The 27,658-nt window shown below is 40.2% G+C and overlaps 1 protein-coding gene and 1 long non-coding RNA gene across 5 annotated transcripts in view; one reads left to right on the top strand and one right to left on the bottom strand.

The window, feature by feature from the left end:
* Positions 1-1,145: 1,145 nt before the first annotated feature.
* The window catches only part of GREM2 (gremlin 2, DAN family BMP antagonist), a 107,671-nt gene continuing 81,158 nt past the window's right edge, over positions 1,146-27,658 (bottom strand). For all 3 annotated transcript variants that reach the window (XM_032389484.1, XM_032389485.1, XM_032389486.1), the window contains one exon: positions 1,146-4,096. In XM_032389484.1, coding sequence (XP_032245375.1) covers positions 3,589-4,096 — 508 coding nt within the window. In that variant the 3' untranslated portion in view covers positions 1,146-3,588. The remainder of the gene's footprint in view (positions 4,097-27,658) is intronic.
* LOC116622796 lies at positions 4,004-23,610 on the top strand. 2 transcript variants are annotated; one of them, XR_004297619.1, is made up of 3 exons: positions 4,004-4,274; positions 5,526-5,619; positions 23,091-23,610. It is a non-coding gene; the product is annotated as an uncharacterized LOC116622796 (long non-coding RNA). The 2 variants fall into 2 exon arrangements; XR_004297618.1 differs by lacking the exon at positions 23,091-23,610 and adding an exon at positions 6,009-14,491.

Here is a 27,658-nt window from a genome sequence, read left to right as displayed (position 1 = left end):
AGTGACATTAAAGCGATTTCCCGGGCTTCCCCTACCCCCAACTCCCCTTATGTATCCCAGACTGAGTGGTAGAGAAATCAGCAGCCCAGAAATGCCAAAAGATCCAATCATCACCCCCACCACAAAAACTACTTGGTTTCCCATTTTTCCCTTTTGGTAAATGGCCTGCTGTGTTTGAGAAGTAATGGCAGTGGAATTGGGTGAAGAGGGTAGCAAGGGTGGGTGGAGGTTAAGAAGGATTCAAAGGATAACCTGATGATCAACAAATTTTAACTGTATTTTATGATTTGGTCATATTGGTTATCTTGTATGTAGAGCTAATCATCAGTGGTGATAAGTCAATCATCACATGAGCTTTCTAGGAATACATACGTTCTAAGTTGTTCACTCAATAGCACAAATTCATTTTCATTGACTTTATAACTTAAAAATCTATTGGCCAACTTCAGAAACAAGTGAACTGAAATATCTTAGCCTCATTTAAGTGGAATATTCTGTCCCATTTCATAAACTAAGATAAATTATTATTAAGTTAAATTTAATTCCTTTGAAGTCCATACAGTAAATCAATCATATGCAATTTTATTATAGTGTTTATTGTTTTATTGGTAATTGAATTACTTGAATGGGATATAAGTCAATTAGTTGAAAAATAGAGACACTGTGAAACTAAGAAGTATTTAAATTAAGAAATGTTGAGACACATGAAAAGTGAATGTGAAAATGGACAAAACTCAAGACAAGTTCTGGCTTGTTGAAGAGATAAGTGTGGTGCCCTGGGCATTACAGTAGGATGAGCTATTTGCAGCAGTTTCTCAACACTTCCTCATTCAGAATTTCTTATTCAAAGAGCACAATGAGAAGAGCTTAAGAATTCTGTCTTCAGCTGCTGAGCAATCTGTAAGAGGCTTGGAAACTCCCCAAGACCAGGATTGACAGCCATCCCCATCACCTCTGCTCCTTGAATGCCTGATTCTGATTCTCTTTGAAGGTGCCCGGTCCCAAAGGAGGTTGCAGGACGTAGGCTAAGGGCTGAACTCACCATGATGGGACAAAAGCACTCTGAACACACAGTGCTTCCTTCATTGCCCACTGAAACAAATTCTGAATTCCATTTTTATGGCACATCACACCAGGATCACATATAATCCTAGAGTATCTTTATTTGTTCTATAATTTAATAGTACACCTATAAAATAATTACATTATACTTATAGCTTTTCTTCATTTATAAACAGACAAAAAAAAAACAATTAAATACAATTTGAGCCATTATAAGGTAAACTTTGTACATATAAGAACCCCCAGAAGGAGCTTCACACTGCAGCATATCATATTGCTTCTATTGCTACACCCACAATTGGGTTCAAAGAGAGTGTGCTCATGTTTGTATTCTGTGAGTTCATAGCTTAATCCTTCCTCTATCTGTGTGGGTTATGTGTTAATAAAATGACAGGGTTGGCTTTGCAGTCAGCCAGAGACTCCCATCCGCTCCCACCCTACTCTACTCCATTGGCCTCTGTTAGGGTCATGTGGACCTCCTTCCTTCACAGCTTTTCTGCTGTGTGTTCTGCACTGAGTCTGACTTGAGGTTTTCTATTCAATGCAAAAATAATTTCTGAACTTGGACACACTCTCCACTCTTTCTTTCCATCCCAAGGTTCCAGCCTTCAAGGATTTCTGTTGAGTTCTGCCTCCTGATTCAGGGCTGTATATACCCATTTCTAAAACCAATACCCCTTTTTACAACAGCACATTCTGCTCAGGGCTCATGGAGTTACAGAAGAGACAGAAATGAAACCTGCAGTGTAGAAGCAGGAAATGGAGTCAGGGACACACCACGCCTTGATCTCCAGGTGAATGCACCTAGACCCGCCCCCATCACTGTCTAAGGTCAGGAAGCCTCAGTCCCCCAAGCAGTTTGTAGAGGGTCCCACAAACCTGGAAATGGGCCTTTCTGAGTGCCCTTGGCAGCAGTACTTGAGACTTGGTGCTCAGAAATTACCAATGAAAGGTTTTCAAAGTATGCTGATTCCCACCAACATCTCATTCACATTTATCAGATTCCATAAACATTACTCACAGGGAAGCCTCTGTGGGGCAATTTAGCAAAGGGACTGAAACTAAGTATAATTTTGCAAGAAAATAAATTATGTCAGCTTTGTTCTGCCAAGAGACCGCAACATGAAAACCTTATTGATTCCTTATAAAAATAAAAGGTAAGCTGATGTTTGATCATCCTTTAAAAAAAAAAGTCCGTTCTTTGAAAAGGAAGCTTCTGTAGGATAGCTTAACTAGATTTCTATTCTATATATTTTATCTTTTACTTTCTCCTACACCACAAAGTGACCTGACTCCTTATATATTTAAATATTTCTCTCTTTTACCAGGAATTTTTTTGTTTGTTTGTTTAGTGTCATGGTAGTAAAATAGTAGACCTTCTCACACCACATATGCATATTAAACATCACAGGGCTTTTGAGTTCCCTGTTGATGACTTCCCAGTGAGTCCCCTCCCTACACCCATCCATCCCAACGCACGTCCTACCTTGTGCTGCAATGCTTCAGTACCTTCAGTGAAATATTATTCATTGTAAAATCACAATGTAAAATCACCTGCCTTCTCCCTGCCCAATCTAAGAATAGGTGCATGACAGTGAACTGCTGACCAGGCATTATTACTGAGTGAACCCCCCTGTGAGCCTTACTCAGAATGGTGCTGCAAAGCCAGAGTCCAAACTCGTGAAACAATACATGGATAGGTCTATAGTGCTTTTGAACAGCTCTTTACAATACAGGTCAATTACAAAACCAGCGTTAATATGGAGACCTTTGTGTGTAATAATATTCTAATTGCAGCGATAATAGCATGCACACCAGAGTTCATCTGAGTCCACGGATGTGGGCGGGGGAGGGAGGTGGGGGACGTGGGCAAGAAGAGGTGGTGGTGGCTGGGGGTGGGGGAGAGTGTGGCCTGCTGTGAGCAAGGTCCCCAGGGAAGCCCATTTCATGATCCCAGTGGCTCAAGTCGTCTTCTCGGCTATCGGGTTTGTTAGGAGAACCTCCCTGTGTACGGACATCGTCCGGATCCGCATCACAGCAGCGCGAGGGCAACCCTCCCTTCACCGGGGAACCTCGCAGCCGGAGGGCCCCGGGCCCAGCAGGAGAGGGGTGAGGGCCGCATCCTTCACTTCCTGGGAAAAGGGGAGCTGGAGTGTACGGTGAGGCCCGGGAAAGACTCGCTTTTCCACACGGTGGAAACATCAATGCCACATAGGCAGCGCAGCCCCAGAAAGGCCCCCTCTCCGACCGCTGGCTGGTGGGTAGTGGGTTTCCAGCCGCGGCCCGCAGGCCTGAAACGCAGCCTGTTTGGGACGCACAGGAGGGGCCCGCGGTCGGCGGGGAACACAACAGCGAAGCTCCCCCTGCGGCGCGCGCGTGTGACAAGGGCGCCGTCGGCCCCGGGAAACGTGCTTGCGGCGGAGGGGGCCACCGGGCAGCGCGTGCGTGGGCTCAGAGGACGGGGACGGCGGCGGCGGCGGCGGCGGCGGCGGCGCGCAGAGCGAGCTGCGTCCCGCCGCGGGGGCTTCACTGCTTGTCCGAGTCGCTCAGGTTCACGGACATGCACCGACACTGCTTCACCTTCTGGATCTTCTTGAGTCGGAAGGGAGGGTCCATCCCAGGGCATTCGAGCTCCACGAGGACGGAGGTGACGCGCTGGGGCTTGCAGAAGGCGCACGACTGGAAGGACTCCTCCTCCTTGCGGACGTGGCGCGGGATGTAGAAGGAGTTGCACTGGCCGTAGCAGAAGCGGTTGAGGATGGTGCGGCTGCGGCAGCCCTCCTCGCTCACCGTCTGCCGCAGCGGCTGCGTCTTGCACCAGTCACTCTTGAGGTACTTGCGCTCGGTGACCACCAGGGCCTCCTGGCTGGAGGCCAACACCTCCTTGATCTGGTGCTGCCATCGCTCCGAGTGGTTGCTGCTGCCGTCCTTGTAGGGCGAGGGGATGGCGCCCGCAGGCCGGTTCTTGCGGGCCTCCGCCACCTTCACCAGCACGGCCACCAGGCACAAGGACAGGGAGAGCTTCCAGAACATCCTGCAACGAGAGAAGAGCGAGAGCATTTGGCTGGGGCGGGTGCTGGTTTTCCTGGTTTCATTAGGAGGAGCTGCAGTCCGGTGGGGCAGCTGGGAAGTGAGAGGGCTTAGAGGCCACCTGCGGACAGCAAGGATGCTCTCCGAAAGGCTTCCCCGAAGGCAAGGCGAGGGCCGCAAGGGTAAGTAGAAAAGAAGACAGAACACGTACACATGTTGAACAGCTACGGAAGAATTACAAAGCAAAGGTCGCCAAAAATAGCCCACGCCGGTTTGCCGCAGTGCCAGTCATAGTTAACAAGTGTACTGCATTTTCATGTAGGACGTGAGCAGTACTGTCCTATGCACATGACGCGTGTACCTCATTTGATCCTCAAAACAGTTTTAAGTTGGAGGTTATTATACCTACATTACAGTGAAGGAAACTGAGGCCCACAGACGTTAGTAATTGGCCCAAGGTTGCACAATAACTGAGAAATGTCCAGGAGCCAGCCATCTCCCTCCGGAGCCACCGAAAATAACCACAAGAGGTGGATCTGATCAGGAATATTAGCAAAAAGTAAAGGAAAGGTGGGCATGGTTCACACGTTTCTTCCAAATGAGTACTAAACTTAGGAATGGACACAGATCAGGGAAAGTAATATTTACAACCTCTGGTAATTGTTAGGAATAAAAAATTACATTTAACATCTGCACAAAAATATTCAAGTTAATTCAAGTGAGTCATGAATTAGATTCTTGTAGTGGAAACCACGTTCCAGTCGTGGAAGGAATTGCCAAGGAATTGCCAAGGTTGTATTAAAACTGCCTTAGACAATGCAATGGTAACCCACATGAATAGAATATTTCTTCTGTGTTATAGGGCCTCGTGACCCAAGTGTGCAGGGAGCTAGAGCTAGAGAGAAACTTACTTTGAATCATGTCCTGTAGGAAGCAAACCAAGTCTGACTGAAAGATGGACTTCTTTGAAGTTTAATTCATAGTTTCCATTGTTATATTTCCATTAATACCCTCGAGGGACAGCAATACCCCTCAGTAGAGATGATCCTTATCTCCTGATGACTGTAGCTCCTTCATTATCCTTGTCATCCTCACCATCATATTCATGTTTATTCATTGCCTCCCTGGGTATTTTACCACCTCTAGAACTGCATGAGACTCTCATTCCTTTAACATGTACACACCAAAATGGCAGGTAGAAATTATATATATATATAACATTATATGGTTCTTTAATGCACACTTCAAATTTAATATTAAATATATTAACTCCCTGAACTATTATCAATGTCTTATCAATATATTTCTGCTAATAATAATAGTTTACATTGATTGGTGTTCAAAACCCATCCCTCTTATGGTTTCCTTTCATGTGTAAACATATCAAAATTCTATGAAATAGGTAATATTATTTCTCCCATTTTATGGATTAGGAAACTGAGGCATGGAGAGCCTTTACAACTTATCAAGATCATATGGCCAGTATGTGAAATATTTGAATCCTGGCTCCATGCATCCTGGCTGCAGGTGAGTATAGCTATCTTGTTGCTAAAAATATTTGTGTTAAGGGGCGCCTGGGTGGCTCAGTTAGTTAAGCACCTGCCCTCCGCTCAGGTCATGATCCCAGGGTCCTGGGATTGAGCCCTACGTTGGGCTCCCTGCTCACTGGGGAGTCTGCTTCTCCCTCATCCTCTGTGCCTGCTTGTGATCTCACTCACTCACTCACTCACTCTCAAACAAATAAATAAAAATTTGTGTTAAAATATCTAGGCTAAAATATTTCTATATGTCATTATTAGTCTAAGTGTAAACCACAAGAGGCTTTTGGAAACCACATAGCAGAGAATTCCTTCATTTATCAAGTTTTGTTGAGTATTTATTCTGGAACAAACTGTAATAAGCCTTGTGAATTCCAGTACCTCCCTCAGAGACAAAGAGAAAGTTCTTCCAGTGTCAGATGAGCCCTGACAAGATCTGCTCTCCCTGTTCTCATCTCATGGACCTCCTCATCTACACTCTCCTACTTGCTCTGCTCCAGCAACACTGACCACCTTCCTTTTCCAGAATGTATGTGGCGTTTTTCTGCTCTAGGGCCTTACGTTTGCCTTTCCCCCAGATATCGACATGGCCTTCTACCACAGTCTTCAGGTCTCCGCTCAATTATCACCACCTTAGTGAGGCCTTCATGGGTAACTTCATCACAAGCCTGCCATTCACTGTCTCCTTCATCCCTGCTTTGTTTTTGTCCCTGGCACTTAGCATCTTAGAAGATAGTACCGAAGGATCTTATTAAATTTTGCATTGTCTGACTTCCCCAACTGGAATGTAAGGTCCAAGAAAGAAGGACCACCTGTTTATCCTGCACTCAGAACAGTGTCTGGTACATAGTAGGTGCTCAGTAAATATGTGTTGAAGGAAATACGAATGCCCTGCATTTTGGCATGCAGATGACAGTGCTGTAGTTATGGGAGGCACAATGAATGGCATAGGTTTGCACAGCCAAGAACATCTGAATCACTGGGATGCTTTTAGATGTAGATTCCTCAGCTCCACCCCTGAATCTGGATCTGAATCTGTAGAGTTGAGGTGGAGTTTGAGATCTGTATTTTAAAGAACTGCTTCCAGTGATTTCCATGGGCTAGTGCCCCAGGGGATAAGGGGGGACACAAGGAAAAAGCATCAGTTCGTCCTGGACAAGGAACAGGGGAGGCCCAGGAAGTAACAGCTAATGAGTGTCTTAAACTGCAAATAGGATCCTTGCGGGCAGGGACACTGCCAAGAGTGCAGACTTAGGCAAATGTAATGACAAGAGACAAGGGAAGTAAAAATGTTGAGAACAGAGAGGGGGGAAAAAAGGAAAGATTTTCTTTTTTTAGAAAAGCATTTTTGTGCAGTACAAGTACTGAAATTTTGAGGCCGAATTTTTAAAGAACTTTCCTTATGCCTCCTTAGTTCCACACATGAATTGTCACTTGAAAATGGCCACGCTTCCAGCAGATTCATGGCAAGCACTGAGTATTGGACTCATTCAACTTACACAGCTTATTATATTTGCAGAATGATTTGTGATCTCAATAGTCTCTTAAAAAGAAAGTATGTTGGTTCCATTTTAATAATTTCCAAAATTATTAACATTCTGAATAAACACAACCAAAAGTTTTAAGTCCCAGCCATGGAAAGATTTACAGAGTCAGCCTGGTCCTCAACCCCTAGTTCCAGGAACAGCTCCACATGCATCTTTGATAGGCTCAAAGTTGCATGCTTTCACTCAATAGGTCCTAGCTGTTGTCAGGGAGAACAGAACTAAAACATATTCTGATCAACTTGGGGTAAAAACTCTTAGATTCGCAGTATTAGATGTGATGATTAACAACATGCATTCTTTGAACTCTTTGAAATATTTTTCACAACATCTGGCAATCACCCTTCGAAGTTATGCGTCACACAAGAACCTAAGAAGGAAAGCAAACCTCTCATTTTACAAGACCAGGAAAAGAGGCTGATGATACAGCTAGGGGACTGGGGCCAACCCAGGCTCTTCTCTTTCCTTCCCTCCATCTCGTTTCTTTATTCCTTCACATGTAGCAACAGGAACATTGCCAAGGATCTGGAATCTCGATGTCAGGACAGGTAAGTAGGCAAGAGGTATTTTGCTTCAGTGACTGTTAGGCTTTTCACTTCAATCAAGGACACTAAAGCAACTGAGTCAGTTTTTGCTCAGGGCACATTCTCCACTAGCCCTTTAGTTTGTGGGGTCCTCAGGGGAGAGAACATGTATGCCTCTTTCTTCAGTTCACTAACTATCACACACACACACACATACTTGCACACACATGTCAGTGGCCCCAGCAGGACCTGAAGTTAGCACTCAGAGTCCTGCTTGGCCTTGAATCACTTTGCTACTCAGAGAAATGGTTCGCATACAATTAACCTCTCAGGAATGTTGCCATAATCGCTGGTCCCACCGCACCAACATCCTTCATTTTACCCTCACATCTTGTGTTTGGCTTGTCTCAGAAGAAACTCGTAAATAAATCCTTTCGGTTTTATTAACCATCCTTGTGGCCTGACAATGTTCTCAGTTTGCAAGGGGTGCCAGGACCGTCAATGCTGATATGCTAAGCAGTCTGGGTCCGTCAACGTGGGTTGTGTACAGAGAGAGACGGCAAAAGCACTTTCTTCTTAAGTAATGCCCTGGGGCCTGGCCTTTCTTGGTATCAGAACAACGGCTGCACAGGCCAGGATAGTATCTAGGCAGCTAAGAAATAACTGGCCCCTTCTATCAGCCTTTTCTAGAAGTCTCAAGGGGTTCTGCAATAGGAGCTTGAGCAGTAATGCTTCCTGATTTCTAGGAAAGCCTGCTGCAGTGCTGAATCCTCCCTGCCAAAAGGTGTAAGTGACCAAAGGCCAAGGGTTCAGCTAAGCTGATTAACTCACTCCCAGAGTGACCTTGTTGAGTTTTAGAGGTCAGGTCAAAGCAGTACAGGGCTGTGCATGCGTGGTGAATGAGATGAGGCTCAAACATTTTCTGTGACCTAAGTAAGAATTCTAGACATCCTTGGCAGGTTGAAGGGAAGCACCCAGGGCTGAATATGGGCAGGCACATCTGGGATAAACTTGCTCCCACGGCTCAAGTGAAAACGGAATCCAAATCAAACAGCAAACTCCAAACAAAACCCCCAACGGTGTTAGAATTCAACGATTATTTTTATGAGTTTCACTACTAGAACCTCAACAGCCAAAGGTACTTCATCCGTGACATAGATTCTTAGTTTGGGAGGCTGTGGCTGAGGTCTCCAACTGAGGTGGGTATTCCTTGGCTCTGGGATCATCCTCTTAGCCTAAAATCACTTGTCTGCTGAAGCCACTTACTTTCAGCAACTGTAATCTGCAGCACACCATAGCCCATGGGCAGATCCCAACCTGCACGCTGTTTCTGTAAGTAAGGTTATATTGAACACAGCCATGCCTGTTTAGCTACATTTTCTTTATGGCTGCTTTTGTGTTACAAAGACCGAGTGAGTAGGGGGGACAGAGACACAGCCCACGAAGTCAAAAATATTTACTATCTGGCCTTTCCCAGAAAAAGTTTGCCAAATCCTATTCCTAACTTTTCCTCTCCCATTCAGTCATTGCTTTCCCTTTCCCTTTGTGCTCTTTTGCTAGAAAGGTAGCTTTGAATTTTAAAATTTCCAACTATGAGACATTTCAAACATAGAGCAAAATAGAACATATAATAAACCCTGTCTGCCCACCACCAAGATTAAAACGATACTAATAGTTCCTATCTTTATTTTGCAATCTATTTCAATTTTGAAAGAAGTAAAATAATATAGGTAAAGCCACAGATTTGTTCTCTTATCCTTCTACTGTCACTGAGATGACCAGCATCCTGAAGTTGATTCTATCATTCCTGCTGGTGCTTTTCCATGTTTACTGGTGTGTTTTGCATATGAGGGCATGTTTGTGTGCACGCATTTGACCGTCACATGTATATAGTACTACACCCTTGTTGAGCAACTTTTATTTTATTTTACTTATTTTATTTTTTGAGCAACTTTTAAATTCAACAATAGGTGTTTGAGATTTTATACATGTGGATGTTTTTAGAAGGAGTCTATTCATCTCCACTGCTGAATCTTAAAGCACAGTTTATACATTCACCCTACTGGGGGACAGTGAAGTTGCTTCTACTTTGTCACTGTTACCAACAGTACTGAACAGTTTTGTGTGTGTTTATTGATACCTATCTGTTATAGGTTTACTAGAGGAGACACTGAGAAGTGGAAATGCTACATCACAGGATATGTACAACTTGAGCTTGGCAAAGTTTTGCCGAGTTACTTTCCAAGGGCTTGTACCAGTATTCTCCCCACCCAGAGTAATATGTGAGTCCCTGCAGATGCACATACTTGCTAGCCCTTGGTGTTACCAGATTTGTTAGGTTTTGCCTATCTGACAAATTTGAAATGGCATCATATTATTATTATTTTAATTTGCATCCTTCTGATTACAAGGGAGTTGATCACCAAGCTCAAATACTGTAGTTGTACCTTGAAAGGGAGTGATTGCAACTTATTATAAGTAAAGGAGAGAAATTAAAACATTAGGAAAGGAAAAATAAGAAGTACTAACTATCAATCTTCTGAACTGTCATGAGAAGAATAGGAAGTGGCTTGCAATTTCAAAGTAGAATGATCAGGACATCCCACATGACTCAGAAGTTTGAAATCCAAATGGATTCATTTACTTTTCCAAGTGACATTGCCTGAGTGGAACACTGACTATCGTTTTGTTCCAGGAGAAGTTTAATTTCATCTGGAAAAATTATATTGTGTTTTTAAAAAAAGGTTTTCAACCAAAGAAGAAATGATACTGTCATTATTTACTTCGACTTCTGGATAGCAAGTGTATCATTTAGGAATTTGTAATCAGAGTTCTTGATCTTTGAAACAATTGTTGGGGTAAACTCAGTCTGGGAAATGTAACTCTGAGGCAAGATGGCAGCAAAGCATTAAGTTAAATGAGAAAATGGATGGGAAAGCTCTTTGAGCGCTGTAAGCTTCTACACACATGGTTGCTTTTCTCAAGAGCAGAGCCACTTGGGAATGAGAGTGAGAACATGGTTTCTGGGCCTGGAGCTGCCCATCTCGTGACCCTGTGTGACTCACTCCTAAGCTTCCCTGGGTTCCCCTCTGTAAAATGGTGTTAATGGCACTTGCCATCCCCATTCCATGTTGCTGTCATGAGGAGTGTGGCACTGAGATCCAGTCATCATCCAAGTACTCTCTGAGTGAAAAGAATCATGAGTTTTATTTGAAAGGAAGGAAGAAATTACAAGCAATCCATTAAGGATTTTATAGGCAGTGACATTGTTCTCTGTCGCCATTAGGCAGAATCTTTATTATTATTATTATTATTTTCAGATGAAGATTTTAGGCTGTGGCTCAAGGGACTAGTCATACTTCAGTGATTCTGTGCTTCTCAACCTCTTTCCTCAAGTCTTCCTAGGACAGCCTTGTGTGTTCACAGCGGCCTTCTAAGACAAAAGGCTTCCACTTCTCTGACAGCAGGGTATAGATTTTCTGTCTGTGTACACATAAGAATCAGAGGGTCCTGTCTGAAATGCGTGAGCAAAATCAAAAGCATCCTGCCCATGCACCCCATCAACACTCTCTACTTCAAGCTACTCTGTTTCACTTGTGTGACAGTGGATATCAATGGGACAAGGCATGTAGGAAAGCCTGACAAAACTGTGTACCCCAGTTTCACTTCTTCTGGAATTCATGACAAAAGTATTTTTATTCTTTTTCTTTAGTCTTTTGATGTCTTTTATGGATTTTTCTTTCTCTGGCTTCCTCTTAGAGGATAGTGTTCCCCAAGGATTTTTCCATAACCCTGTTTTCTCCTGCCTCACATTCCTACTAAGAATTTCATCCATGCCAAGACTTTAGCCACCAGTTGCTATCTGCTCATGACTCCCAGAAGCTATACCCAACTGCCTACCAAACATTCCCTGGATGCCCTATAGGTACCCCAAATTTTATATGTTCCAAATCTCATCCTGTTTTTTCACTCAGCTCCTCTTCTGAAAGTTACTATCTCCATAAAGAGCACGACATTTATCCATTTCCCCCAGGCCAAAAAGCTGAGAGTCCGGGCAGGCCCCAGTTGATTTACTACCTGAGAGCTAATGTCCTCATTCTTCTTGCTAATAAAAGCACAATGTTGTGCAGGTTCTGGAGTCCAGGTCCTTCATGGGCACTTCTACATACCATGGAGTACAGAGTTGATAGGTCCAAGTCAGTGACTAATAAGATGTAAGAAATAGCCTCCTGGGAAAGATTTTTACTCCCTGATAGAAAGAGACATGCCAGAAGAAGTTATTGTTCTGGTCTGGGTTGTGTTTGTGCAAGGATCTGGTGACTGAGGTCACAGCAGCCACCAGGAGGGTACAGCATGGGATGAAAGTCAAACCTTTGCAATATAAAGCACAAAATGGAAAGCCACTGGATTCTTGATTACATTGGTAAACCACTGAATTAACCATCCCTACAACTGCTTATCTCTGGGCTTCAATGTTCTCAGTTAAAAAACTCTTCAGTATGTAAATCATTTTTATTTGGGTATGGAGAATATCCAAACTTAATCTTCTCACATATTAAATCCATTAACAAGACCTTATTGTCTTTCTTGCCTCACTTCTAAACCCCACTGTTACTACTTTGGTTTGGGTCTTCATCACCTGAACATTACACCAGTCTCCTCACTGGCCTCCCTGCCTCCAGACTCACACTCACATCCACCTTCCAGGCTCCTATCAGAGTGAACATCCTAACATGCAGATCTGTCTCTGTTATCCCTTTCGGTTTTCCCTTTTCAGATTTCCCATCATGAACAAGTTCAAAGTCTTTGGCACAGTGTACAAGCCTTCTGTGATCTTTGTCCCCTCTAGTCTCATCATGTTATCCCCTCACAATACCACGTTATGCTTGAAAGACACAAAAGTATGTGTCCTACCGCATGCAAGGTTGTTTTCTACCTGCAATCATTTGCACAGTTGTTTCTTTTGCCTGAAATACTGTTTCTTCAACCACTGGTGGGTATTTAAGTTTCACTCAAATTCCACTTCCTTTGTGACAGAATCTGTGCTTCCCGTGTTCTTCATTTCTGCCATTATCATACCTACCTCATCACAACCAACAGGCCACTGTGCGGCTATGGGCTGTGCATTCTCCCCACCGGAGTGTATGTTGTTGGAAGACGTGATATTTAATCTTTGTTTCCATACGGACTTGTGGTTGGTCTACAGAATAGTTCTAATAAATGCTTATTTATGCATGCATGAATGAAAGATTGAATGATTACATAGGTTTTAGCTACACTGGTATAGATGAGAATGTTTTTATTTTTAAAAACTATAAAGAAGAACTTGAAACTGGGTTAACTTTTCAGTAGCAATGATGCTTTTTATGTAAGCCTTTCATCATAATGATTGAATACATATCAAGCTATCAAAATCAGAAGTCAACATAACTATTCAAAGTGGAATAACTTTTTTTACAGTCTAATAGACTTGCCTATGATTCACTAGTAATATTTTTGCAGGTCCTTATCCTCCTTTTATTTCAAACTGTTGTCCACCTCTCTTTGCTCTTTCTGCCACTGGCCTGAAGTTCTTGGTCAATCTCTCATCTTCCAGCTGGCATAGGTACAGTCCTGGGGGTGACCAAAAGGCTTTCCAAGGGGTATTGTTCAAGGGTAGTTTTCGATGAAGCAATATTCAAATCCTCAGCCTCCATTTGTTCCTTCTCTTCAAAGAGACCTGCCCAAGAAGTTGTCCTTACACTAAAGGTGTCTGCAATAGGCCAGGCAAGTCCTCCCTTCCTGCCTCTATCGGTATCCCTTCCCCCACTTGACAAAAGGAAGGGACAGCTCTCATCCACACTACTTCTACTGTGCTATCTTGCCTGGGGTATAAGGAAGGTTCCAGGGTACCAAGTGAAAGAACAATTCTAAATATTGGAACTCTCACTAAAAAGTAAATTTTAATGAATTCTTTTTCATGTCAGATTGTTTCCAATAATTTGCTTTTAATCAACACTGAAAGAAGATCTAAATGGTCCGGTGATCTATCACCAAAAATAATTTTTTGATGAGTATTATGTGATTATTTACATGCAAGTAAGTCTGAAAAGTTTTAAGAAATTGAGACATTGCTATTAGAAAACACATTTCTATTACAACCTATTTTTGTGAACAGATTTACTTAGTGTATATTATATACAAAATATAATCATACACATATATACACATATACTACATGGTAGAAATTTTCTGCTGAGTCTTGTTTCCTCCTGGCAATAACTAGCATTTATTCGTGAAAATATAAACAACGGTAAATCTCCATGTGTGGGGCAGCTTTTCAAGAGAGGTAAATAATTAAAATTTACCTTTTTGTATTTAATAATTACTTACTAAATTTGCGACTTATTAATGCTATTTTGATCAAATACTATTCTGATCTCTAATGAGTATGATTACTCATCAGCAAGAAACATTAAATATTTAAAGCTTATAGCAACAGAATTAAAATTTGCATATAGACTTTTGGTCACAGGAGAGTGACGAGGTTAAAAAAAAGGCTTTCAGGGGCACCTGTGTGGCTCAATCGGTTAAGCGTCCAACTCTTTTTAATGTCTCCATAGGAATCTAAATACCATATCAGCTAAATACCATAGCTATATTTTATGCCCACTATTATACATTTTAAAAAAATACATGTAGAAACACTTCCTGAAAGGAAATGGTACATTATATTTTTCCTTGATTTCATATTTCTCTCTAGTTGTCCCCCATAGAATTTATCCTATTATGACAGGTTTTGGGTTTGAAAGGCTTTTTTCTTTTTAAATATTTTATTTATTGTTTATTTATTTATTTATTTATTTATTTATTTTAGGACAGAGAGAGAGAGCGTGAGAGCATGCATGCGTGAGTGTTAGTGTGTGTGGGGGGGTGGGGGTAATGAGGGAGGGGAAGAGGGGGAGGAGGAAGGAGAAGGGAAGAATCTCAAGCAGACTCCAGGCTGAGCTGGGAGCCCAAGGTGGGGCTCAGTCTCACAACCCTGAGATCAGGACCTGAGCTGAAACCAAGAGTCCGGCACTCAACTGACTGAGCCACCCAGGAGCCCCTTCTCCTCTTATCTTAACTTGACAGGTTTTGGGTTTGAAAGTCTTTTTTTCTTTTTAAAGATTTTATTTATTTATTTATTTATTCTAGAGAGAGCTCCTGCGAGTGCACATGTGGGCGGAGGGGCAGAGGGGGAGGGATAAGGAGAGGGAGAGAATCTCAAAAAATTTAAATCGACAAGATCTTCAAAACTTTAATTAAGAGTATAAGAAGGGATGGGGTGCCTGGGTGGCACGGCCCGTAAGTGCCTGACTCCATTCAATCACTTCAACATGGTAAAGCTCAAGTACCTAAAATGTTTCCTTCTCTTCTATTCCCATTGCCCTTTAGTTACATCCAGCATTGTTTCTTTCATGGATTACTCCCAACAGCTGACTAGTCTCCTACTGGGAAACCCGGTATCTGCCTCAGGCAACAGGAAACCGGGGACCAGGCTAGCTTTCCCATGATAGAGAACAGGAGAGCTGACTGGAGGAGACAGGGCAGTCTCCACACACAGGAAAGCTGTCTGGTACAAGATGGGCCTCACAGGGTCGATCTGAAGGGATGTCATTATGTGGGGGTAGTAAGATCAGTCAGGGGTAGAGCGAGAGGAGAAGTGGGCTATGGGTGGAACTCTGGGGGTATAAGCTCTTCCAGGAACTGAGGAAAAGGAAACCTACAAAGGAGGCCGAAGGAGGGCAAAGATAGTCAGGCTCTAAGAAGTCAGATGAGGGAAGACTGACACGTGTTCCCTGGATTGATGGTCCACCAGTCTTGGGCGGAGGAGTTTTAGAGACATAGTGGGGTGAGAGCAAGATTGCAGAGGGAAGAAAGTGAAGATAATATGTAATGGATTCTGATTTTCATACTTTAAAATGTTGGTAAGCCGTAATTATCTAGCCTTCCAAATATTTAACAATTTACTCTAAGTGAAGTCAAAAGGCCAACTGGAAAGGACAGAAAGTACTTTCTGAACCACAACATCAGTAACCCAAGCAATATCACCCTGAAAAGCTGAGCAAAATGAAGCAAGGGCCAACCTGATACCTGGGTTTGAAGTTCCTCATACTCTTTCTGAGATTTACCTTGATTTTCAAATAATTAATCTTCTCCCCCAAACACCTAAGCTACTAGTCCTCTTCAATGGAAAACTCCATCAGAATAGAGATCAAGTCTGTTTTAATCACTATCATATCCCTGGAACTTAGCCCAGGTCCCAGCATATAGAAAATGACCAATAAATATTTATTGAATAAATGAACAAATATCTAGTATTTTAGAGAAATTACAGATGTCATAATTGCTAGTATTCAAATAGCCAGAATACAACTGATATTTGAGAAAAAGGAAAAACCTGAGAGATTAAGAATCAGTCCTTGCCTTTTATTTGGGAAATGAAGTAACTATAAGTGTACCATTCATGCAGCAAATATTTACTGAATGCACATGTGCTCATGATATGTTTGGTGTCCATTCTGCTTTTTATAACTCTCTGTTTAGATCTTTCCTTGGATCAGCCTAATTATAAATAATGTAAATAAAAAGGACCCTTACTGAACTTTTGAAGTAATTCTAAGGAATGTTTCTTGTTAACATCAAATAGAGCCAGTTATACCTTAAGCGAAGCTTATCGAATATTTTCGAGCATATCGTTTTCCAAACACACGGATTGGCACATTTTTCTACAGAGCAAGTTCTATTAACAATATCTACTGTTTGCATTCAATACAAATTCAATATAGGACACTTTTTTTCTTTAATAAGTGGTCCTCAAACTTCCTTATGACACATATGGGAACTTGTTAAAAATGCAGATCCTAGGACCACATACTGCAGGAGTTCTGATTCCCAAGATTTGGGCTGGAACCTGAGAAATGGCATTTATAATAAGCATTCCATATTCTGAAAAACACAGTCTAAATTATTTGTCTAAAATAAAATTATCTGGGCTCTGGTCCACTGCCCAGGGCAAACTTCATTAATTATATCCTCATTAATAAGGACCAGAGACTAATCCAGTGATACGTAGCAATCAGTGCTAAAGTTAATTGAAATTTAGATCTAACATCTCTTCTTTCTGTGAGCAATTTCCCCATGTTTAGAGTAGAGGACTTCTTTCACGGTTTGTGACAGGAAGATGTGAGGGAGATGATTTGCAAATAATTGTGATGTATGTTTCCACTTAGGATGCCTTTCTTCTCAAGCCTGTGAGCTGCTGTGGCTTCTGCAGCTCCGTGGATCTCAAGGTTGGGAGAGATCCCTGCACGGGGCCCGGGGGAGAGGGGCTGCACCAGGGACCTGGGCAGTGCGACTCGGGTGTAGTGGAGGGTGGTAGTCACAGAACACGCAGAAGCCTGCAGCACAGGGACCAACTTGTCTGATTCTCATGACCTGTGTCCCCATCTCTCCTCTGACTTTTCCGTGGAGTTTGGGGCTCTTTCAGGCAACACACATGGAGTGGGAGCTTGAAGAGCTAAAGAGAATCCATAGCAGGAATCAATTATGGGGAAAGGGGCCACATAAAGAAATCTGTATGTTTAATATGAAGAAAATCATAGGGATTTGGTAGAGGCACCGGCGATGGTAGTTTTGGGTGATGAGGGAGAGAGATCCCTCGGAGCTGTAGTCAGTATTTGAGGGGCTGTCATGTGGAAGACACCAGGCCTCGCCCGGCTACTCCAGAGCAGGCAAGGAACAATAAGCAGGCAGGCCAGGGCCAAGTATTCTTACCGAATGTGTACATTTTTTAAAAGATAACCATAGCTCTTTAAAAAATGACTGGTATCGGGGTCCCTGGGTGGCTCAGTCAGTTAAGTGTCTGCCTTAAGCTCAGGTCATGATCCCAGGGTCCTGGGATGGAGTCCCACATTGGGCTCCTTGCTCAGCAGGGAGTCTGCTTCTCCCTCTCCCTCGGCCCCTCCCTCTGCTTGTGCTCGCTCTGTCTCTCTCTCTCTCTCAAATGAATAAATAAAATCTTTAAAAAAAAAAAAATTACTAAAAAAAAAAGTGACTGGTGTCAAGAATACATAAATCCATAGAGACTGAGCACAGATTGGTGGTTTCCAGAGGCTGGAGTGGAGTGGGAAATGGGCACGAGATTTCCTTTCGGGGTAATGAAAATGTTTTGAAACTAGATTGAATTTGTGTTTGCACAACTTTGTGAATGTACTAAAATGTCATTGAATTGTGCACTTTAAAATGGTTAATTTTATGGTATGTGAATTTTGTCTTAATTAAAAAAGCAGAGAAATTAATATAAAACTATTTTTTGAACAAAATTCTGTTTATGGTTAAAATCTAAATTAGTAAAAATCAACCATTGTTCTCAAAAACAAAACCAAAAAAGTACACGGATCGATTCATAGCACATTAAATGCTTTACCTCTGAGAACATATGTAATGAAAGTTCTGTGATTGTCCTTCAAGGACATTGTTGGGTGAACAGTGGCAATATGTATGATCCAAGTTAACTTGCTTTTCTGTTTAAAAGCTTAATCTTTTTGTCTTTAAAATAATTTCATTTGGTTGCAAAAATTCTGTTTGCTATTTGTAGAAAATTTGGAGAATTCAGAAAACATTAAAGAGATGTATAAATAAGTTTCAATGACTATATAATCTTCTAACACATATGAGTGTTCAATGTACTTAATTATTCTTCCATTTAGCTGGTGTCCCGATTTTCAACTTTACAAGTAATACAATAATAAACACCTGTGTATGTGAATTTTGGAGTATCACATTAACATAGCTCTCTAGAAATACCATTACTTTATCACAAAGAGACCTCTGGATTCTAAGATTTAATGGGTTTGAATATTTGTTTAGGAAATCAAGTGTCTTTGGTCCAGGGACAGATGGATGAGGTAGCTGCTGCAGGCCCTAATAAGAATGAGCATGGACTGTGAATTTTGTAAGACTGATGAATCCCAGACATGTACCCCAGATACAAATAATACATTATACATTAATTAAAAAAAAAAAAAGAATGAGCATGGAAACTGAGAGTTCAGAACTCCTGACAAGCCAAAGAACCCAGAAGAGATAGGGGCTGACTAGAAGCAGAGAATGATCTTTGATTGGTTGTCTATCTCCTCAGTTTACCATGTCAAGTGATTTTAAATATAATAGAAATTTTGAAGTTCCAATACAAGGGAATGGTGAGAGACAAACATTATTTGGGGTGGATTGTCTTTAGATAAATACAGGAGAAGAATTTGCTAGTGAAGAAAAAAGGAAACATGTGAGTAGAGCATCAGTATGAAACATCTATATGCGTGTTTAATAAATATCAGGTAAGAAAAGGAGTCTTGACATCAAATGAGATAATATCCTATATTAAAATAAGTATAAAGTATTTAAAAAATGATTTCTCTGGATAGCTCAGTAATAGGTTAGTAGAATAATTCTGGAAGTTATGGATAAAATTTCCTCCTATTTTTTTCCTATTAGGGCCCTTTTCCTCTTTTCACAATTAATTACAGATAAATTTTGATCTTAAAGTGTGGTTCCCTGATTAGTAACATCTATATCACCTGGGAATGTTTTAGAAATTGCCCCTCACTCCCACCCCCCAGATCTACTGAATCAGAAACTCTGAAGAGGAGGTGGGATGTTTTGGGGCTCCAACAATCTGCATTTTAACAAGGCTTCCTGATGATTCTTGTTTTTTGTACATGGGCTTTCTGTTACAAAACTTACAGGTAGAGGGCTTTAATGGTAAGAATTTTTAACAATTGATGTAATTACTTTGCTCCATGCTAATTACAGTACATTTCTTACTTCCCTGACATACTGATTTAAAAAGCAACATAAGCTCTGTATGTAAAAAGTAACTTAATCATTCCTTATAAAGTTTTCATCTAAAATACTTAGTGAAAATACTAAGATATTCATCTAAAATTCATAGTTCATTTGTTGTTTCATAGTCCCACTTTTCCTGGAAGTTACATTTTAGTGAGGGTGCACAGGTAATAAACCAGGAAGTGTTATAAAACTAAGATATTTTCCAATAGCAGGAGGTGCTGTGAAGAAAAAAAATCCAGGATGATGGGAGAAAAAATGATTTGGCTGGGGTGTCATTAGGTTGAGTGGTTAGTTAGGGAAGGCCTTTCTGAGGAGGACATACAACCTAAGACTTCAATACCAAGAAGGGGTGATGGTCTTCTTTCTGGGAAGAGGCAAGAGCCTAGCACAGGAATGACCGGTGGTGAGGACAAGTTGTCATGTTCTTGCAAGAGAAAGGCCAGGGTGGCTAGTGATTAGTGAGCTGGGGGACAGTCTCAAGGCATGGGGGGGAGGCAGGCGGGGACCAGATCATATATGGTCTTGTGGACTACAATGTTTGGACTTTATTATATGTCGAATGAGAAGGCAGCACAGGGTTTAGTGTAGCAAAGTGGTATGATCTAATTTCACGTCTTAAAAACCTTAGCACTCTTACCACTCTATGAAGAAAGGGGAATACATTGGTCAGAAAGCAAGTGGAAGACCATATAGGAGGCTATTGGGATAATCTAGCTAAAAAATAATGGTGGTGGAGAAAAAGAGAAGGAAATGGCTTTAAGACATGTTTCAAGGATAAAGACAACATAACATATATTTGGTTAGATTTGAGAGTGAAGCAAATTTTTTGAAATCAGAAAGACTAAGGGAAGAGCAGTTTTAGGACAGAAATCAAGGATTTGATTTTGGCCATGTGAAGTGAGATGTCTAATTAGCTATCCAAGTGGAAAGGATCAGTTAAGTTGTTAATATGAGTCTAAAGGTGACAGTGAGAGGTAAGAGGTGACAGTGGGGGAAAGATGGTGTTTAAAGCCAGGGACACAGATGAGCATATTTAGGCAGACACTAGAGAAGAGTGAGTGCCCAGAACAGCTCTGGGCCCTCCTGTCTTAAAACGTTATGCAGAAGGAGGAACCAGCAAAGAAGACTGAAATGGAGCAGCCAGAGGTGAATAAAGTAAATGAGGAGTAAATGTCACACAAGCCAAGAGAAGATGTTTCAAGAAGGAGTGGTTAAGTCTTTGGAATGCTACTGAGATCATGCAGGTGAAATTTCAGAAAAAAAAAAAAAAAACCCTGGCCCATGGATTTGGCAATATGGAGGCCACTGTCTACTGAACGAGAGCAATTTCAATGGAGATGCTTTCAAAGGAAGCCACATTCAGTAGGGATGAGGTGAGAATGAGAGATAAGGAAGTAGAAACGGAATTTTGCTGTGCATGAGCACATAGGCAGGAGATGGTGGCTGGAATGGGGAGGGGGAAGATTGTGAGGTTACAGAAAGGTTGTGGATTATTTCAGTGTATGTGATGTGAGTGGTGCCATTAAGCTTGTTCTTCACCGAAACAACAACAAATCCTATAAATCCTCAACATATATCATACTCTTACAAGTCCAATCGATTGATTTTTAACTTTTTCTCCACTCACAGTTTTATTTATTAAAGCTTTTTATTAAGGGGACTTAATAGTCCAATGTCTTTTTGCCTCACTTTCCCTCTCCATAATTTAAAATATTAATTTGTTACTCCCCACCCCTTTGATGGAAGTCAAAAGACATTAGAGTAAGATAATATCTCAGAAGTACTTTAAGCCTCTTGGAGGTACTCTATATCAGTAAGGCTTTTATTATTTTTCCTCATTTACTCATTTCCTTTCTCTCTCTGGGAGGGCACTTTTGAGATTATACGAGGTTGGGATTTATGAGTTAAACAACACAAATACTTAACAACACAAGTACTAGCACTTAAAGAAAAAGGGATATGGGTCATTGCATAATATTGTAAATTTTGGGACTAACAATTTTGTTTTGTGGGTTTTCTTCCTGAGGCTGTGTTCCAGAGAGGGCAGTAAAGGGTAAAACTCATTAGTGCATCATTATCTTTTGTCTGAAGGAAACAATGTGTGGTTTCTGGGCAGCCCACTTGGTGTTTGCATTGGTCCTGGATGTATTTCAAACCAACTATATTGTTTGAACAATTCCCCCTCTTAAACATGAAAAAGACCACCACTAAACCACAGAGTTGATGCTAAATTACTAGGTGATGACTCTTCTGGCTCCTAAAGGTTTCTAGATCTCAGTGACTGAAATCATGGATCTTTCTTCTAATGAAAAGATCTAAGCCTTTATGGTAGACCTCCCATGCAGTCTCCCCACTCCTGCCCCCAGTGTGCTCCATGGACTTCTGAGAAGTTTGGTTTAGAATCAAGGTCATTGAGTTCTCACCAACCCTGACTCTTAATAGCAATTCTTTGGAAACTGCGAAGTATTTCCAGGTCAAATCTGCAAATTCACAATTATCAGCAATTGTATAATCAGTCAATATGTTTGATAACGAAAACCCAATCTGTTTTCTCTTTGTCAAAATGAGGCATTAAATGGACAGTGGTGGTTTTACTTTTATTCTGTTGTTCCCCAAATTTACTTATCTTCCTTAGGGATTTCATTAGACTTTATTTTTATTTATATTTTTTTAAATGGTAATATCAGAAGAGCATTTATGAGGAAACTGAAAAAATACATTTGAGGTCATCTGGGAAGAAATACTTTTCATAGGGATTTCCATTAAATACAGTACCATACACTGTGTCTCCAAAAGATTTATTGTTGACTTATTTGTTTGATTTATTGATTGATCAATCGCTTTGTTTTGCTTATTGTTTGATTTGTTTCTTGTAATCTTATGTCTAGATTTAAGCAATAGCAATAAAAACAATTGACTATCTCCTGGTTTATATAACTTTCCAATTATGCAAAAGTTTCAAGGTTTTAATGTCAGAGAGCTAGAAAACTATAGGAACAGAAGAGTCATCATATAGTGACTGAGCCTCAAATCTGTGCTTGAATTGTGGGTTTTATTTTTGTTCTTAATAATGATTAGTGTCCAGGATGATCCAGTGATGCATATATGGGAAGGTGATGGTTAAGCGGTGATTGGAGTGGTCCTTGAACCAGATTGCCTGGTTGTAACCCCATGTCCAACACTTTCTACTGGCAAAAACTGGAGCAAGTTTTGAACTGTCCTTGTACTGTGGTTTCCTCATCTATAACCAGATAAGAAAACTGAAACTTCATCATTATTAAGAGCCAGGATTCAAATTTATGTCTGACAGAAAGTTCCTTGCTTTTCCATATATATCCCAATTATTCAAAAATTGAAACCCCCCTTACCTTTTTATAATTTAATAGCCTTTCTAATTATATCACTTAAATATCCAAAGGAAACCATAAAGTGATATTTAATAATGGAAACAATCTATCATGCCATTTTGAAATTCTTAGTAAATTTTGTACAAAGAGTCCCATATCTTTTATTTTCTCTAGGTGTTCACACTTAGAGGCACAGAATTCAGGGACCATCTGCTCCAGGCCTCTTCTGGCCATCCTGTATTTCTGAGGGGATTGATTATTCCAGCACATTTATCATCTGCTCGTGCCCATTCTTGTGCCCTTGGTTAACACTGGATAACAACTCTTCTTCAAGATAAGTTCTTTGATTTCTCTTTAATTATGAATTTGTTGAAAAAAATTTTTAAAATTGGAAATACCACATTATAGCTAAGGAAATCCATTGTGCCAGCAGAAAATAGGAGTTCTGTGACATAGACCCACTATGGAAACCCTTACCTTTCAAAAACCCAAATCCTATGTAGCATCACTCAAAGACATTTTAGAGATGCCAAGATAGTGAAGGTGGTACCTTATGAAGCAGCAGATTTTGTTGTTTCTATTCACTGTTACCAATGTTATTTCTGCTCACTTTCACAGTCTTTTTGCTTTTTTTCAAATATTTTTTAAATATTTTATTTATTTATTTGAGAGAAAGACACCGACCGCAGAGGAAGAGGGAGAAGCAGACTTCCCGCAGAGCAGGGAGCCCGATGTGGGACTCTATCCCAGGACCTGAGCCGAAGGCAGCTGCTTAACTGACTGAGCCAACCGGGTGCCCCAACTTTCACAGCCTTAAGAACAAAATATCATCGTTCCTGCAAATCATGCCTGTTAAACTCCTTTCATGTAAGCCAAAGAATTGGTCATCACGTATCTAAAGATGTCAGTTTTTCCCAATTCATTCAGGCTTTAAATGACCTGCTTGTGCTTTTCAAAGGAATATATATTCTTGGAAGACAAGGGAGTAGTGAGATTCTGGTGCAGAAGTGAAAATTGCAGTTCTGAAATGTTATCTATCCAATTCTGCCGTCAGTTAGAAGGGCAGGGCTAATTAACTCATGGTAAAAAAAAAATCAATAATTCCCTTGCTAAATGTACTTGCTTTTTCTCTAAAGGATGGGCAACAATTCTGAACAGAAAATATGCCCTTGTTAGTCTATATTATGTGGAGAGGAATGTGTCCTCGCCTTTTTTCTACTTTTTAACTGTTAATTCTTCATGTCTGAAGGTCAAAGTGGACTATTGAAGGCTAAAAGTTTCTGGATTTGCTGCTAGATGAATTCATAAGAAAAGCTAACTCCATTTGAAAATTAGGTTTTGATCAAAGAAGTACATCTCATTCAGAAACACCCACCTCACAAAAAGAAACATCTTTCTGTGTAGCAACATGTTTCACTCTGATCCTGCCCCCAAATTTGTGTTTTTGGTCAAAAGAGGCTTTGGATTAAAAAGCTGCATGGATGGCTTGGCATTACTGGGCACTAATTGGAAAACAAAACCTCTTAAAGCACATATTGTCTTTACGTAAGGACAGCACGTTTTTATTTCTTGATTAATTTATTTCTTGAAAGAATGTCAGTTAATTCTAAAGACCAGTCAGTGTTGAGAGTTTTCAGAGTGCATTAAATTGCTGTTGTTGTTGATGGTGTTTGGCTTTTTCAAGTTTCCTGAGTTTTGGAGAGGAAGAAAGCTGACTGTCAGCTTCAAGGGGTAATACTCTTGGTGGAAACCAAATTTTAGAAATTGATTCATTTTAAATGTATTAAGCTAAAAGCTTGTAACTACAGGAAAGATTCTTGCAATGTATTCTTTTAAAAAGCAGGTATTTTTGGAAATTGATCACCCCTTAAGTTTTCCAAATGTACCTTTCACATATTAGTTTACATGAAAAAGAGAGGTTAATGATGTGTATGAGGTCATTTGCTCATACACTCAATGCTCTTAGAATGGGGATATAATTGTAATTGGTATTTTTTTCTCTCCCTGCCCATAATAGCTTTTTGCTAGTGTCGCTGTTTGGACTGATTCTTCTATCATGGCTCTCTTCTAGCTTCTTCATTTTTTTCTTTTCCTTTCTTTTCTTTCTTAGTTATCATCGTAATTTTCTCGCTATCTTATTCTTCCTGGTAACAGGACCTAGCTTTTATGACCACCATTTCCAAAAATAAAATTGCTTTATTCTCATTGGTAAACCAATCAATCATACTAAATTTCTATATTTTTAGACTCTAGGTCAAGAAAAGCTGAATATTAGCATATATGGTATTCATATAAGACTTATTTTTTTAAATATCTGAAGCCATATTTGTACCGATAGAGATGAAGTGTTCTTTCTTCCTTTACCATTTTATTTCTCTTGATCTCCTAAAATTAATCTTTAGTGTTTGTCTAGTATGTTTTGGGAACAGAAAGACACACTTCTTGTTCTCAATAATATAATCAATATATGGAAATAAGTTTAAAGCAAAATGAAAAAGATTTAAAAATGCTATATGGAAAGGTCAACAGGTAGTCAGAAGTTGCTCTCTCACTTATAAAAGCCAGCTCAAACTCACGTACTTCAGAAAACATTTTTTGTGTATATCCCAAGCTCATGGTTCTTCCTCTCTCCTTTTTTTTGGCGGGGGGGGGGGGGGTAGGGGGGCAATTTATCACTATTTTTGCATTTTCCTGATGCTCAATTTTTCTAATTTGTTCTTAATGCCTTTGAGTGTAGGCATCATGTCTTAAATTGGAATGGGTCCTAGTGGTCTTCTTGTTCATTCTTCAAACACAGGAGCCCAAGTTGTGGAATACACACTATGCTCTTGACTCTGTTTTCACAAAACGGTGACTGCTGGATGAGACTCTGGGACAGAGTGGAATGTAGACTCTGCTTGCAGATAGGCTGCTTCAAGGGACAGCTATGAAGCAGATGTTTCATAGAGTGTTTTTTTCCATCTAGATTATAAATTCATTGGCAGCAGGAATTTTTTTTCACATATATTTATATTTTTAAAGTTTTTTTATATAATATTTTGTATTAGTGGACAAAAAAAGAAAAATCTTTTTTTTTTTTTTGGCCAATTTGAACCAACAATCTGGTTCAGCATCCTGTCTTTCATATTTTTTGGAAAGCAGAAAAAGTAGATTAAAGTACCAAAATAAACTCCCAATATAATTAGAGTTTGGGTAAACTTTGTTTTTTTGATCCCATTAAATTCTATTATTGGGTCCCTTACTCCCTTCTGGTTTCTCTGCTCTGAGTTACAAAGGCTTCATATTTTCCTGATTCTGTCTTGTGAGTGATGTAACAGCTTATAAATGTCATTAGTATGCTCTTGCTTATGGTTTCTTATTTTTATATATTTTAAATATGAAACAGGAAAAGACAGTAAGTATCCCAAAGGAAGCACAAACAGCAGGATATTAATGACATCTGTTAGGATAATAGTTATTCACAGTGGAGAGCTTTCTTCAGTTCTCTCATATTGTGCTTAAGATGGCCTACTCTTTCTACCCTTAAGGAGATATGTATATATATATATACATAGAACATCTTTGTCAAGGAAAGCCACGAATATACTCTGGGCAGGGTCCTACCTTGATCACAATGAATTTGGCTTCTGACACATTCAAGGCCTCTGTTGAATGCTTTACCTTGATAAAGCAGCTTCAGGACAGTGATAATTAAGTGGGAGGGTAGAGATTTAATGGTAAATACAATCTTACCACCTTTCTGTCAACATCTAGTGGCGACATGGAGCAGGAATGACTAATAATGAAAATTTACAGTAGATTTATGAAATGATTCCAGAGAAATTTTTAGAGGTCCTTTGACCTCGAAAGGCATGTTGTCAGGAGTTCTAATCAAAAGTCACCTCTGCCCTATCAGTTCCCTTGTATAGGAGTGTTTGTCCTGCCCCTGAGAAAACATTGACTTACACATTTGTACCTTCTAGTAATTTAGGTCACAGTTTTCTCTGGGGTTTGCTAAGACCAGAGCCTGTTTGGTCGCATACAATACACTGTAACTTCATTCTCCTATTTTACTCTATTGTTGGAAGTGCCTTTCCAGGAGAGAACACTCCATCTATGTCGAAACAATCAACATATATGTCCTTGAATTTTTCAAAAGGACAAGAGGCCACAGGGAAAAACATAAAATGAGTAAAATCAAAGATTTTTCTTCAGAACCCCTACAGATTTTTTTAAAGATTCAACAATGAATTTTTTTTTAAAGCAGTACTATTTATTTATTTTTGAATAAATAGTACATGTACATGCAGGTCCATGATTCAACAATTACAAAATGGAATACAATGGAAAGTTTCTATCCATCCCTGTCCCTTAGCCTAATAGTCATGTCATATAATCAGTTTCTGATCATTATTCTAGAGCAGGGTTTCTCTTTCTTGGCACTATTGACATTTTATACTGGATAATTCTATGCTAGGGGAGGCTATCCTATATATTGTAAGATATTTAGTAGCATCCCTGGCTCTTACCCATTGGATACCAGTAGCAGCCCTTCTCTGCCTCTCAGACATGACACCGAAAATGTCCCCCAAATAGTCCCAAATGTTCTTTGGGGAGACATTTAACAATATATCTAGAAAAAAGTCTCCATAACAGTAACTCTCCATAAAGAGAATTCTCACTATTTGGGGAAGCCACATCAAAATTCATTAAATATATTATGAGACCTTATTTAATTAGTAACTTATCGATAATCCTTTAGA

The sequence above is a fragment of the Phoca vitulina genome, unplaced genomic scaffold (genome assembly GCF_004348235.1).
Source record: "Phoca vitulina isolate PV1807 unplaced genomic scaffold, GSC_HSeal_1.0 scaffold54, whole genome shotgun sequence".
Taxonomy (NCBI): domain Eukaryota; kingdom Metazoa; phylum Chordata; class Mammalia; order Carnivora; family Phocidae; genus Phoca; species Phoca vitulina.
This window is presented reverse-complemented; position numbering and strand designations above follow the sequence as displayed.